At 38.3% G+C, this 16,241-nt stretch overlaps 1 protein-coding gene across 13 annotated transcripts in view; it reads right to left on the bottom strand.

The window, feature by feature from the left end:
* Nucleotides 1-16,241, bottom strand: part of ANKS1B (ankyrin repeat and sterile alpha motif domain containing 1B) — a 1,024,648-nt gene that overhangs the window by 356,940 nt on the left and 651,467 nt on the right. For 11 of the 13 annotated variants that reach the window (XM_034644189.1, XM_034644186.1, XM_034644187.1 and 8 more), the window contains exon 15: nucleotides 15,652-15,758. In XM_034644189.1, the coding sequence (XP_034500080.1) occupies nucleotides 15,652-15,758 (107 nt within the window). Of the gene's footprint in view, nucleotides 1-15,651; nucleotides 16,191-16,241 lie in introns of those variants that run through there. The other 2 variants (XM_019800785.2, XM_034644190.1) reach the window with 2 other exon arrangements.

Consider the following 16,241-nt stretch of genomic DNA (forward strand, 5'->3'; position numbering starts at 1 on the left):
GCCCATGTTGACGTCTCTGGTTTTATGTATTGCCTCCTTTTGTTTTTGCCCCCTGCATCCCGACTGGACCCAAACCTCTGGATGTCCCCTTATGTGCCTCTATGCTAATTAGGTGCTGTTTCATCTGCCTGAATGTTGCTCTATCACTCAGCCTTTGTCAGGCTGCGAATCTTCCCAATCCATCAAGAGTTAGTGTAAATCTGACCCCTTCTGTAGAGCCTTGCCTAAGCCACTCATTTTGATGCTTCCACTCTACTCTGAATTATAGTTCCAATCAGTTATCATGCTGAAGTAATCTGTCTGTTTTCATGTTTGTTTCTCCAGTACATTGTAAGTTTCAAGAGAGGAGGGGCTGGGTATATTATTCATTCTGAAAGAATTAAAGTAGTTAATACATGTAAAATACTTAGAACAGTGCCTAGAATATAAGTGTTATATAAGCATTTATAATTATTATCATTATTATTATCATCATTATTATGATCAGTCTGTGTTTAGGAGCTCCAGGATAACGTCTGGCATGTGAAAGTGGCGGCTAAGCAAATGCTTCTTCATTTGAATTACTGGAATCTTTCAAACAAGCTGAGTTTTAGAGAGGAGGAGATTGGTAGGTGTTTCGGCAGTGGTCATGGTTCCAAAGTGGAAGTGAGGATGACTTCTTTAGATATTGGTAACATAAAGAAGAGAATACCTTTGAAGAAGCAAAGGATCTAACAGGTGAATAAATTTAGTTTTGGAGGATAGAAGGGTATTCCAGATGTTATGAAACTATTGAACACAGATTTGTTGTTTCTTTGCAACAGCATACTAGCCCTCAGATGGGCTTGTTTGGAGAAACAGTTAATATAACTCAAGTAACTCCATTTTCTTCAGTATTACCTGGAAATAGAAGGCCAATGAATCAGGCAGATGTTTCTACGCTCATCCTCCTTTGCTGTTTGTATGTGCGATGTGCTCGTGTGTGCTGCCATTGGGTGAGCTTATCTGGGCACAAATAGGATGGATCATTAAGCTGTCTTTCCATATGGTGCATGAGTAACATCTGAACCATGATTTCACAGGTAGGCAGCACTTTCATTCACAGAGATATTACATGAACCCTAGGATTGTGCCAGATCAGTATTTCTTTTGTTCAAACACTACATGCATTTTGCAATCTCACCACATTTGTTTATGATTTCATTCAACCTTATATCATTGGCCCCATTCTTCTCTGTTTACACAAATCCTACCCAAGCCCATTTCCTTCAGAGAGCTTCCCTGACCACTCTGGCTCACAGACATCTTCTCCTTTTCAGGGCTCATAGAAATTCATAGATCCTAACATTTATTTCTCCCATGGTTATGTCCTATGCTGTGAAAACACTTACACTGTTGTCCTTTATTGCTATTTGAGTGTGTACAGCTATTTAGCATACTTAGGCCAGTCTCAGCTCCCTGAGTAGACTGTAGGATCTTTAACAGGAGCCTCTATTATGCCTCTTTGTAGTCTCTGCCACAATTGGCAAGTTTGATGAGTACAGTAGGTATACAATAGGTATTTCCTTAGGAATGAATGGATAAGTCTCCCAGGAAATCCATTCAAAAAGATTTTCCTGGGAGCTCCCTCACAAATGCTTACCTACTTTCCACTTTGGATTGTTAACACATGTTATAGGATAAAAGATGCAGGTTTTAAACACAAAGATTTATATTTTAAAATGCTATAGTCTTCATAATCTTTGTTTATTAATATACTTCCTAGTATTTGTTCATATACTTTACATTCTGAATGCAAGTTTAGGTTAGGGATACTTGAGGACAAAGCTACTAGACTCTTGAAAATTTAAATATACTCCTAAAAATTAATTATCACAATTTGATCAACCTTAATTAAGGGAGCATCTTATTGCTGTGAGCAGGTGGGTGTCCTTGAGTATGTTTCTTAGGGAAAGTGCTAAATGCAATCTAGTTCCTTGGAAGTCCCACAGTACTCTGCCAACAGCACGCACTACTCCATGGCCGCTAAGCCAGAAGGCTCAGTTCTTTGAGTATATGTACAGTCGATTAACCAAGGTCTGTGGTGAGTAAGAGTGAATTAAGGTGACATAACTTTCTAACATCCTTCAGAGTTATTTGGTATAAGGTCATGAGATAGGTGGGTTGTAAGTGTTTTGGTGTTACTAGCATAATTCGTGTAAGCGTTCTCTTTGTATCCAGTGTATTACGAAGGCAAGAGCAATGAAGCCTTATGGCAATTTCCGTGTATCATTGTGCTGTCAGTAATTCCAAAGTGGCTTGCCAGCTAAATGGAACAATCACCCTCATGATTCATTCCTACTGAAAGCACACTGCTAGCCTTAATCTGGTTCTCACCACAACCTTGTAAATTAGGTTTGCACTTGTGAAACTGATGCTCATGGAGTTTAAGTGACCAGCCCATGATCTCACACCAACTAGAAGGAGCCAGATTATGAAAGCAATCCTGTACCTTAAAGTGCAGTAGTCTTTGCAATTCCTACCGAACATAATGATTAAAAATCTCAAATAAACCCTTGACATGGTCCTGTAGTTTTACTCAATTTTCCTAGTAAATTCTCTTGCCCACTTTCTGAAATGACTCTAAGTTTCCTCTATCTTCAAATCTTCCACATTCTTGTCTCATAATTCACTAGAAAATAGAAACCACTAGAGCAAATATACCTTCATATTCTCATCACTCTCTATAAAGATCATTATGTACCCATCCTCTGTCTTCCTTACTATTACAATAGGAACATCCCCATCAAAGACAATTCCTCCACTTATCTCTGGATTCCAAATCCTCTCACATTTTTCATTCATTCAAGCCTTCTTTCTTCTCCAATATCAGTATCTCCATTTCTATCTGATCATTCCTTTTCATAGCCAAATATGACTCCAATCTTTCCTGTTTAAAAAAACCTCCCTTTGACCTCCATATCACCCTTAGCTACTTGCTTATTTCTGTGTTCTCATTCTCAGCAAAACTTCCTTCAATAGTTGTCCACTCCAGTACTTCTTTAACGCAATGCGTTATGGGTTCTGTACCTCTTACTCCACTGAATGTGCTCTTGTCAAGTTCTCCAGTGGCCTTTATGTTGCCAAATTGGTGGCTCTTTCTCTAGTCTCACTTCACTTGATCTCTCATCACCGTTCTAGTCAATTGATCACTTTCTCATGGAAAAAGTTTTGGGGAAATATCTTTCCACTTTTAGACACTTTGAATTTGAGGTGTCGATACAATATAAAAGTAGAAAATTTTTGACTTTGTTGAGTGTGAAGTCGCCTAAGGTGATGTGCGGAGTAAGAGAGAAGAGATGAAAAGGGCTAAACCCTAGGGGACAGGAAGAGGCAGGGAAGTCCCAGAGAAGGGGTGACTACTAGGGCAGGAGATGCCATGGATACAGAAGCCAGGGAGGAAACAAGTGGTCAACAGAAACAAAGACCACAGAAAAATGGAGTAAATAAGGACTGGAAAGAATATAGTGTACTTGGAGAATTAAGAGTTCATTAGTCACCAGTTATAAATAATTTCAGGATGTTGACAAGGGCTAATGTATCAAGGCCTGACTATTGAATTGAAGAGCAAGCCAGCAAGTGTGGACATTTCTTTGGAGAAGCTTGGTTGTGACGGGAAGAAGAGAATCTAGAATAGACATAGGATTAAGGGAGGGTTTTGAAAAAAATTAGGTTATATCTGAGCTTGTTCAGAGATTGCAGAAAAGAAGGCTTACCCAATGTCACACCATTTATGCTAGAACTGAGAATAGAATTTATTTAGTCTCCTGGATTAACTGAGATAATATATGTATAATAGTTTAAAGACTATAAAGTGCAATAGGAATTTAATATGGTATTCCCATTGCTAGTACGTCATAATTAATTATCAGGAAATAAGTGGATTACATTTTTTGACTATATAACATACCCTCCATTTCCATTTCCCCCCAAAAGAACCTCATTATTTTTTATCCAGCAGTTCTCAAATGATTGAATTGATATGAATGATCTTCTGCTTGCTTTTTTTTTTTTTTTAAGACGGGGGATTTCTGGAGTAAATGTTGGCCAGCTTGTATTTTCTGTTCACTTGTTCTAAGTTAGCAGATAACTGTATGGGTCATAGTTACAGGCCTGATGAATACTAAATGCGCAGATCCTTCTTTACAGGATTACTCCTTCCTGAGTAAAGAGTGTGTAATATAACTCCTGTCAAATAAACTTGAGACACTCTGGATTCTAGGCCTGTTATTCCCAGATCTCCTTCGAAACTCTGGAAGGAGAAACCTAATTCTTTTTGCCAACCATCTAAACAGACACTGGCTTATAAACACAAGATGTTCCACAATGCTTTGGATATGAATCCTAATCATCTTTGCTCAGTCTGACAGAAGGTAAAAGTTTAACAATCTGAAATTTAATTCTGTGGACTCAAGGGGCAGAAATCAATGACCTGATATTCAGAGGCCTATAATAATTATTCATTGTATTTTTCTTTTCTCCTAATACGCCTCTATAACTTCTAAGTAGAGTCATAAGGGCTCTTGTTTCTCAATACGCTCTTAGATCATCTGCTTTTAAATGAATGGATAGTTTCCAATATCTATGATGTGTGTGGTACATTCTCAGATTAGGAAGTCTGGGATGAAGTCAGCCACAAGTATGCAATGACCTAGAGGTATTATTTCTGTGTCTCTTTAGCTTGAGTTTTCTGGAGGATAATAATACATAAGCAATTCATAATGACAACTCATTACACTTTAGAAAAGATTACACTGAAGGGTAAATCATGTCTTCCACAAACACTACCCCTGTTTGATGCAGTATCTCCTGTATGCATGGAATGACCCCCACTTAGATGGTCTCATAGTCTGAGGACAGACTTGACTTGGAGGTTCATGTTTTTTTTTTTTTAATAACCCTGTGTATAGTTGGAAGTTTCCTTAGTCTTCCTTAGACTTCCTAGACTTCCTAGACTACCTTAGACTTTCCTTAGACTTCCTAATCTCTGCATGAGGCAAGGTTTTTCTTCTCTCCCATCTCTCTTCTTGGTACTCTGAATCATCCCTCCAAGAACAAGGAATGCTTATGCTAGTTTTGCTTGTTCAGAGCCCACACCTTTCTCAGCTCACCTACATTGTGTTGACCCAGCAAATCTTATTGAAAAAATTTTTTCCCTTTGGACTCAGATTGACCTGGGTTTGAAGCTTAAGTGCGTTGGGCCAGATATTTGGTTTCTCTCTAAGTTTTGTAATTGGTAAATCTGGAATAGTAATACATACTTCATAACATTTGTGGGAGACGTAAATATAATGTATGTAAAAAACATATATAACAAGTTTTTGTTAAACAATATTTATTTTTTTAAATTGGTTATATTGGGCTCTCCTACCAAATAGTTATCAAACATAAGGATGGCAAACAAATGGATATTTTCTGGAAACGTGATTTATTTAGGGGCCAGCAGAGCTGCAATGTAAAATGGAAAGAGTGTAAGGCTAGAGAGGCAAGAAGTTCTTGGTTCTGGCCTTGCTGCTTCTCATATTAACTAGCAGCATGACCTTGTATACAATTACGCATGCGTGCGAAACTGTAAGCTATCAGGGAGACTGCATTTATCATTAACGAAAGAACAATATCAGATTCTTTGAACATTTTAAATCTCATGTAAACCTCAAATAGATTGAGTTTAATTCAATTAATCAAATATTTATTGTGTGACCATTATGGACTGTGTTTGGCAACAGGATGGATAATAAAGGATACTCCTGTACAGACATTTATTAAGGACTGCTATGGGCTGAACTGTGTTCCTCCTAAATTCATATGTTGAAGTCCTAACCCTCAGTACCTCAGAATGTGACTTTATTTGGAGACAAATTCTTTACAGAGGTAATCAAGTTAAAAACGAGGTCATTGTGGGGGGGGGGCTAATCCAGTATGACTGGTGTCCTTATAAAAAGAGGAAATTTGGACACAGACACACACACAGAGAAGATGATGTGAAAATACAGGGCTACTGGCAAGTGAGGGCCTAGAACAGATCCTCCCCTCATATCCTTCAGAGGAACCAGTCTTGCCAACACCTTGATCTTGGACTTCTGGCCTCCAGAGCTGAGACAATAAATTTCTGTTGCTTAAACCACACAGTTTGTGGCACTTAGTTATGGCAGTCCTAGAAAGCTATACAAGGACCTATTATGTGCCAGGAAAATAGTACTGAACAAAACACTGTTCTTTTTCTCAGGGGAAGGAGTAAGGTAAAGAAGCAGATAATTCAGCCTTGTATGATAAGACTGCTCCATTACAGGTGTATATAGGGTGCCATGGGAGGCCAGTGAAGGATAGTTGAGTAATACCACAACATTTGTATTTGTAAAAGCTTCCCCAGAAGAAACCCCTAAGCTGGGCTTTTGAAGTCAGAGTTACCCAGGCTAAGGATGAGTGCAAGAAGGGAATGTTCTGCGCAGAGAGTAGTGTGTATAAGATGCAGTGTGTGCAAAGACATGGATTTGTGATTAAGTATGGCACGGTTGTAGAACTGCAATAATTCAACATGGTTAGAGCTTAAGAGGGGTGAAGGATGAAGCTGGAGAGGTGGGCAGGGTCCAGACGCAGGAGAAGGCTTCACAGAGGAGGTGGGGGGGGGCAAGACCTTGAGGAATGGGTCTTTCTTGAATAGGCAGTTTGGAGGAGACAAGTTATGTTAGGTAGGAGGGGAATTATGAAAAAAGGAAAGGTATATATTTGGCAGTGAGTGTTCAGTGTGATTAGAGCAGAGGCCCTCTTGAGAAGTAGTAGGGACGAGGTAGAAAATTAAGAAGTAGGATGAAGNATAGGCAGGTAGGAGGGGAATTATGAAAAAAGGAAAGGTATATATTTGGCAGTGAGTGTTCAGTGTGATTAGAGCAGAGGCCCTCTTGAGAAGTAGTAGGGACGAGGTAGAAAATTAAGAAGTAGGATGAAGAAGTTCCTCAAAGGACCAGAAGTATGACAGACTGGGAGTGCTGCAAGGGCAGGGCCGGTGTCCTCATCAAATTCTGCAATTTAACAGGGGCTCTCCAAACATTTGCTGAATGAGTGATGGGGGGAATGAGGAAATAATGTGGTCGTAGTGAATTGAGCAGGGACCTTTAGATCAAAGAGGTTTGGTTTTGAAATCCAGGTGATGAAGGGCAATTTTTTTTGAACCTTGTTGAGTTTCATTTATGAATATATAATAATAATTCTCTTTATAAATATGGGAAAAGTAATACTTATTGACAGTGATATGGTAAGAATTACATGGAATAATTTATATGAAACTGAACTGAACTTTAAATCCATCCAATCAGTCTTTATCAGAGGATACTATGTGCCAGGCACTGCACTAAGCTTTAGGAATACAGAGATAAATAAGACCTGATATCTGCCTCTAAAGGAACTCACTTTCCAGGATTGGAGGCAGACACCTGAGCATATAATTGCAATGCAATATAATAGAGATTAGCACAGGCTAAGGGCGGGGTGTCAGGGGTGCACAGAGAGAGAGAGTGATTATGTCAGCCAGATGACAGGGTGGTATAAGGAAATACTTCCTGGAGGAAGTGATGCTTAAGCTGAATCATGAACAATGCTGCACGATTAGGTGAACAAGGAAGAGAAAGGAATTCCAAAGAAAGTGAACAATCGGCTCCCTTTGCAGCTGTGTTTTTCTACTTCCTATGCCTGTGCAGTGCTCTTGCTGAAAATATACTCCCATCTGATTGGTTCAAGCAAAAACACCCTCTCCAGCTCGTATAAGACTCCTGAAGGCTGGCTCTTGCTCTGAATGTCCTCAGCTATTGACCAGGTTCTCTTTAAACCAAACAGGCCTTCAGGAACCTTGCTGTAGCCACCTGCCAGATTCCTTCACTCCCTTTCTCTTTCCTTCTTTCTTTTCTTCCTTTCCTTCATCCTTGTTTGCTTTATTCTTTCTTCCTTTCATCAAACATTTACTGTGTTTACATGTGTAAGTGATGAGTTGCCCCTGGAGATACAGAAGGTCAAAACATATTTCCAATTCTCAAGGAGTTAAAAATAATCAAGTGTGTGAGCAGCAAACTATGGCTCTTTGACCAAATCTGCTTGCCTTTGTAAATAAAGTTTTATTGGAAGACAGCCACATCCACTATTTACATATTATCTATGGCTGCTTTTATACTACAACAGCACATTGAATAGTTGCAACAGAGACCACTTTCAAAGCCTAAAAATATTTACTATCTGGCCCTTGAGAGAACAAGTTTGCTGACCCCTGTTCTACTATTTGCATGTGGGAGAAGTGGTGGGGTGGGTAGACAAGTAAATAGGTGATATGACACAGCAAAATGAGTAGTTAAGAAAGGGAACTCCAGAAGAAGGTTCTTGACCCATACTTGGAGGGCCAGGGAAGAAGTGACAGCTAAAAGAAGTGACAACTAGGCTAAGAACTGAAGGATAAGGAGGAGTTGAGAGGGGAAGGAAGGTCATTCTTGGCAGAGAACAGCATGTGCAAAAGGCCAGGCAGTGAAAGATAAAGACATAGTTCTCTAGAACTGTAAAGAGAGAAAATGGTAACAGAAGAGGCTGAAAAATAAATTGGGGCTGGGCAGGTCATAAAGGATCCTGAATATGAAAGCCATAGTAAGGATTTTGGAAACATAATCTCCCATAGGTAATTGAGAATCACTGAATTATTTTAAGCAGAGCAGTGCTAAAGCAAACGTGTGCTTTAGAAAGAGCACTCTAGCTGCAGTAATACTTAACATTTGTTGGGCATTTGTTCTATGCCAAGTCTGAGCTAAATGCTTTGCATGCATAGATGTATATGGAAATGTTTGTGAGTAGTTGAGCCGCATTGGAAGCCAGGTAGAAAGAGGGAGAGTAGCACAGCTATGGATCCATGAGAACTAACGATGTCTCTAATGGATGGACAAGTAGAGCACCATGCACATTTAGAGGCAGGAGGAGAATCAGAGAACGGGAATGATTGGAAAGGACAGTGTAATGTCACAGAACCCCAATAAATATCAATAAGGGAGTGAATATCAATAAGGAGTGAGGGGTGAAAATAAGACACCGTAAAGAGGGCAAGAGTAATGAAGTGAGAAGAAAGGGGGCTGGGATTTGGCAAGAAGCAGGTCAGAGCTGATTTCAGAGAGAACAATTTTCGCAGAAGAGCTGGAAAGCAGACAGGATTATAGGGGTTAAGGAGGTGACTAGAAGTGAGAAGAGGGAGGTCATTGCCTGTGAACACTTGTTTGAGAGATCTGTCTTTTTAAAGAAGCAAAAAATTTGATCGTGGTTGGATTTCTTAAAATTAGTCCATAATTCAGCAGTTGAATAAGTTTTCTGTTTCATGAAGTAAATTCCTCTTCCCAAATATCTGGTCATTTAAAGCAATACTGGAGATGAAATTATGCAAATGTGCTGCATGACTAAATTAAAGGCCAATTCACGTGAGCGTGAGTTAGTAATGGGAGTTGTAGTACTGCGTTATTAGAAAATGGGGCAGCTTATTTTAATGCTTAAAAATGTAACTGGAGTAACTTCCAGATGGAAGAAAAGGCCTCCTTGCTATCCCCAGATTAGAACTGCAGCTAATGTTTTTTTCTGAAAGCCATTCTTCTAAGATGGTCATCCCTGAACATGCCCTCATTTCTGACTTTCCACTGCACAAGCAATCAGTGTCCTTCCAAAGGCTAATGAGATCTACAAGAACAATTAACAGCTCTGCCAGCACCAATACTGTACCCTGCAACTTTAAAGAGCTCAAAATATTAAATGGCAAGTCCAAAGAACATTTCTCCTAGATCCCTCACAAGATTGATTTTACAGATGAGTAAACCGAATCATAGAGAAGCGAGACAGTGGAAATGAGAAGTCTTACTTGAGTTCTCTCTCACACCACTGTGAGGCTGTTGCCTATTACATTTGTAATTAAGCTGTTGTCCAGATAAAGAATGAGTCCCTCTCGGCATTGACTTTTGGGTGATGACAGATTTTAAATGCCTGTAGCTGAAAAAAAAAAATATATATATATATAGTTGTTGTTGTTGTTGTAGTTGTTGTAACAGAAGTGCATGTGTAACGACTAGACTGAGTTTGTAAAATGATAGCTGCATGTTCACTGTAAAGCCGCCCACTTCAGAGCCCAGACTGCTTCAGGAATAGGATGGTGTGGGGAGTGTGGCAGGTATTTTTTTCTCTTGGACCTTTAAATCTCAGTAACTTTATAAAATTTTCTTAAGCAATGTTTGAAACAAGAAATCATCTTGGGGGTTTTTAGGCTTACCCTTTAGGGACAATATATTTTTCGGCTTCACAAGTTTAACTTCTTTCTTGGATCATGACATGCTGCTAAGATGCTTAAAAGGTCATTTTATCAGGTCAACTGCAAATGGTGCTCTTATTACAGAAAAGTTATATACAAGAGGAAAGGAGAAGTAAGTACATTAGCATGTAAAATGTACCACAAAAATGGAAAAGAAAATTTCAACTAAATACTTATATGATCAATCTTCCTTAAATCTTTTGTCCAAATGGATGACTTCCAAGAGCTCTGTGGCTGCACTCTTCAGTGTCACTCTGACCTTCAGCAAGTCCTTTATGAATGCTACCCACCCAAGTGTACAAAAATGCCAAATCACATAGGGCTCCTGGAATCATTTTAGTTTTTACTCTGTAAAGGCTGCATTTTGGACATCTTAATAATGGTCAAAGCATCCTAAGCCAACCTAGATGGCAACTGCTAGAAACACAGGAAATGCTAAAAAAAAAAAAAAAGAGTTGGCATAATTTCATTCTTCCCCCTTTTTGATTAGAATTTACAAATATAACTGTCAGCTAGTTATCCTGGTGAGGCTATGAGTCAGTCCTCCTCTGGAAATATAAACTTTTTAATTCAGTTTTTGGACCATAAATCTACCATAACACTGTCAGTGTTTTGTTGTTATCAGTATCTTTATCTTTCTTTACTCCCTGCTATGATAGATTTTATCGCTTCCATTGCCTACTGTAATTTGTTGCTGAATAAAACAATTGTTAGTAAGTAATATGCTGAGGGATGGTGATTATATAAAAGGATGAGGGGGAAGAGACCTGTGATAGAACATATGTGCGTACCTGTGTGTGTGAGCACATGAAGGAATGAGTGTCTAATGTCATGCAAATAATCTGATAGGTCTGAGAGCAACACTGTAACCTGCCAGAGGTCAAGGATCGTGGATTGTTCACTGTTACATTCTCAGGAATTAACACTGTTCCTAGCATGTATGAAATGTTTGGAGAGTTTGTTGCATAAATGAATGAAGGGTAGTAATGCTCCATGTTCCACTGGCAAAACAAGGCTTCCAATCTAAAAACGAGGCTGGAGATCCAACTACAAAAGTCTACTGTGCATCCAGTTGTCACGGGGTGATGTTTATGTGCACAGAATTACGCTCGGAGTTGTGAGAATGACCAGAGAATTGAATACACAGAATGTGGACTTGAAGAGTTTCTAGTCTAGTGGGAGAGACAAGATATATATGAGTGAAAACTTAACTTCTAATTCTAGAGAGTGAATAATGGCATGCCAGATGTAATTTCTCATACCAAATACAACTACTACATGAGTGCAGAGAAAAGAGAGGCTCCAGAGGACTAGAGTCATTAAGGAAAGCTACATAAACAAGGCAGGAATTGAGTTAGATGGTTGAGGATTAAAAAAAAAAAAAAAAAAGAGGGGAAGGAAAGGAAATCGCTGTCCAGGGTGGGAGAGGAGAGTACAAATGACCAGTCATCAGGAGAAGAATAGAGAGTTTGTGACTTAAAATTTAGGAAGCAGTCATCAGACTTGGAAAAAAGAGACGATGATAGAAACATATCTAATAAGGAAATAAAGAAGCACGTATGTTTTGTATACTAAACACTTCATATCTAAACTCCTTGGTTTAAAAAAAAAAAGTAATGTTGAAACATAGACATATTTTAGGACCCGGCAGCATTCCCAGAGGCTAGAGAGTAGCACATGTCTCACTAGGAGGGAGCTGACCACATACGACTTCAGAGGGGATGAACAGGTAAGCAGGGCTTGGATAAGTCTTCAGACGAAGGATTCTGTGTTGAAGGAGCTTTTGATTACAACATAGATCAAATGCTCCCAAAGTCTTAGGTGACCTGATGTAGTTTTGTAGTTATTCTTTAAATTTTATCAGTTTCCATTTATTTTATATATTTAAGGATACAGGAAAGTCAGAACCGTGTGCACAAACATCAGCAAACCAGGACCAGGTACGTAAAGAAAAAGTTTGGAATTCTGATGTTCAGATACTGAAAAAAAAATTTACACAGCAGTAAAATCAAGGATAAATATTAAGAGCCCAAAGGGGAAGCCATAATTGATAGATATGCAAAAATAAATGGAGTTCCTACTTTTCTAACTATGTCTAGGAACTGATGTAAGAAATCTTTATTAAGGTTAATCACAGCCCTGTGAATAAATCATCCATATATTGTATTTATGTGTGAGAGTATGTAGAACAGAGTTAGTAATTTTTTTTAAAGCTTTCAATAAATACTTTGAAAGTACTTATAGGGATCCTTTAAAACATTCATTAATGGAATATATTAAATGAAAAATTAACTCTTGAGACTGTTTCCTAAATAAAGTATATCTATGCATGGATGTACAATGAAGTTTCAAGCAACATTAATTATCAGCTTTTGATGTCTCTACTGTCTTGTTCTAAAAAGCTAATAAGACCTGCACTACATCACAGTTAATGGGAGTGTGGTGCTTGTTGCTCAGGCAACAGGATGAATAAATGCAGGTCAGAATGTGCTTCAAGAAAAATAAAAGCTAGAATATGATACTGAGTGGAGACTAAGCAGGTCTAAAAGATTTTTCACCCCATTAATGAAATCTGTTTTTTAAAGTGGGCTGATCATATTAGTGTACTTCAACTAAATTCATAATTAAATAAATAAGACTATGGAAATCAATAAATAATTTTTATAAAGGTAGAAACTAATTTTTGTGATACCAGTAGCAAATAAATAGTGTATAGCAGCATACAAAGCAATAATTGATGAGACTATTTTATGGTTTGCTCAATTTTCATATTAACTCCACTAAATGATCAAAAANAACCTGCACTACATCACAGTTAATGGGAGTGTGGTGCTTGTTGCTTAGGCAACAGGATGAATAAATGCAGGTCAGAATGTGCTTCAAGAAAAATAAAAGCTAGAATATGATACTGAGTGGAGACTAAGCAGGTCTAAAAGATTTTTCACCCCATTAATGAAATCTGTTTTTTAAAGTGGGCTGATCATATTAGTGTACTTCAACTAAATTCATAATTAAATAAATAAGACTATGGAAATCAATAAATAATTTTTATAAAGGTAGAAACTAATTTTTGTGATACCAGTAGCAAATAAATAGTGTATAGCAGCATACAAAGCAATAATTGATGAGACTATTTTATGGTTTGCTCAATTTTCATATTAACTCCACTAAATGATCAAAAATTTTTTTTCTTTTTTAATTAATTCTGTCTCACAAAGAAAGTATTTGATTGACTCATCTGAATTAACTATGTTTTCTCATTTCCTGGAAAATTATATATAAAACTTAGAATTGCAAAAATAAAGACCATAATCTATGGAGAAGCTCAGACCTTGGTTTTTTCACATATACCCAGGATTTTTGCCTCCCAGATACATTTTGGAGTACTTATACATAATTCATTCCTGAATGTTGTTTTACGACCTCGAAATGCTTATTTGAAAACTGTTTGGTTAACCTTTCAGTTTTGGGCTTTCAAAAAGGGGTCATATTTGCTCAATTGTGTCCAATATTCAGAGGAAAATTATGCTGAATTAAAATATTTGGAAGTAGCCAAATAATCTAGAGAATCCAAAGACCTACCTAGATTCTCACGGGACCAGAATAAATTTGGACAAAGGTTTGAGGAGTGGGGATGAGNTATATTTGCTCAATTGTGTCCAATATTCAGAGGAAAATTATGCTGAATTAAAATATCTGGAAGTAGCCAAATAATCCAAAGACCTACCTAGATTCTCACGGGACCAGAATAAATTTGGACAAAGGTTTGAGGAGTGGGGATGAGAAAGTCTTATCTCAGGCAGAGACAGAGAGAAAGAATAAAGACATCAAAATGTGCACTAAATATAAATAACCACGAAAAGACTTTCATTCTGTTTGATAGTTCCCTGAATTCTTAGTGTTCTCTGCTTAGTGTCCTAAGTCTGTCCTAAATCTGCTCTGTGTCCTAAGACTGTCATAGCAACTGAAGAAATTTCACTTTTTTCCTATTTCAATACCCACAATATCTTATCTGTGACAGTTCTCTTCAACACAAGAAAAATAACAATAGCTGCATATCCCATTGTAAAAAGCAGGTCCCTAGAGAGTTCTATGTATACAGTTACTTAGGACTCATATATCTTCCTACATTTATACAGCTTTTTACAAAAGCTCATGGAGCATACACTTTTTAGGAAAAGAGGCAGAAGTTTAACAATTTGGCTAATTTTTAAATCTGTAATAGTCAAGTCAAGCTTGGAGAAAAATAATCTCAAGTGGAAATAAAAAAACCTAACTAACCCTCATATTTTGTTATCAATTCTGGCATTAATAAGCTTCAGGTGTCTGCCCCAGCATTTTATTTAGAAATAGCTATTAATTATTTCTGCAAGCCATGTGTGTGCTACATGACTAGATTATGCAGCTCTGTCTAAATTTAGGGATCAGTAATACGTGTGATGAGAACTTAAAAGCAAGGAAAGGTAATAAGGACTGTGACGTAGCTTAACAAGGGAAACTGATGAGCACTGGGGGAGGTATATGAATGATTAGAAAGCTGTATTATGGGTCTGCACATCTCCCCACCCTCCTTCCTCACCTATATTCATCACAGTGAGAAGTTTGCACACCGGCTTTAGACTGCATGCAGACCAGTATTCAGAAGTACATGAATATACTTAGCCCACCAGCCTCTCTTTCTAAATACTGACAGGTAGTTGATGGAAGTGTTTGTTTTTTTATCTAAAGTAATAAATAACACTTCAGTGCTCTTCAATCAGCATGTGTAAGTAAGTGAATGCTCTCCATAATTGACCATCTGAAGCAGTTTGCTAACAAACTAAAGGTCGTCCACATAATTTAAACTGCTTATCGAACAATTATCAGGAAAAAAAAATAATCTTCACCCCGTAAACATAACAAATAGTCTAATTAATCGCTAAATGCTGATGCTCAAATGAAAGAACATGTTTTAGGAATCTAGAATTAACTGAAGAGTGCTATAATCTAACTGGGTATTCTGAGATGACAAATTTATAAAAATCACACAAAGAATGACAGGGAGAATATAAATGTTAATCTTCTTTCACTGCCTATAAATAGTACTCTCACCGGTTCATTCACATAATACATATGTATATGGATGCCTATAGATCTCATTTTTCAGCAAGTGTCTATATGTACACAGTAAGTTCCGTCCTAAGGGCATCCGATTTTCTGATGCAGTTACATATATAAATCGACCGGTTTTAGTGCAAATCAGGCTGCCTCTGAGCCGTGTAAGACACATAAGAAGCAAAGACAGACAAAAGGCAGCTCCGTGGACACAGAGAGCATCTTACCATAAACTGTACATTGTCAAATCCATTAGCCATCAGGTGGTTCTCGTACTGAGGTAGCCCAATGCTTTCCAACCATTGTCCCACTGTTTGGACGGGGCATCTGGGTCCTGTAAGAGGATGAAGAGGGAAGCGTTTAAGCAGGGAGTAGCCGTCCACTGGGTAATAGCGGTAGTCCTGGGCTGAGAGGTGGCATTGCCACATCATGCTCCTGGGAAAGTTGCTATCAAAGGAGCCCGCCAGCTTGACAGATTAATGTTCTCAGCGAGAGAGCAAAGTCAGAAGTAAAACATAGTTTGCCAGGCAGGCTGTGGAGTATGACTTGATCCTAGCTCCACATTTCTTACATATTAATCTTTACTACCGACCAGTACGTCATACAGCCCCCAAAACCAAGCAGCAGAAGAAGGCATATCAAGCTGTCAGCTTAGGCTGCTCTGCGTTCTATGTGATTGTTGGAGTACTCCACAATGAGCAAGGCACGGCCAGCAGCCAGAATTCTTTTTATCAAGTACTCCTACACTCATCAGTATGCAGCTCCATGCTCCTTGCTCCCCCTCGCTCGCTCCCCTTCATTACCCAGCCCAGGCTAC

Source organism: Ailuropoda melanoleuca, chromosome 15 (genome assembly GCF_002007445.2).
Source record: "Ailuropoda melanoleuca isolate Jingjing chromosome 15, ASM200744v2, whole genome shotgun sequence".
In the NCBI taxonomy this organism is placed as follows: domain Eukaryota; kingdom Metazoa; phylum Chordata; class Mammalia; order Carnivora; family Ursidae; genus Ailuropoda; species Ailuropoda melanoleuca.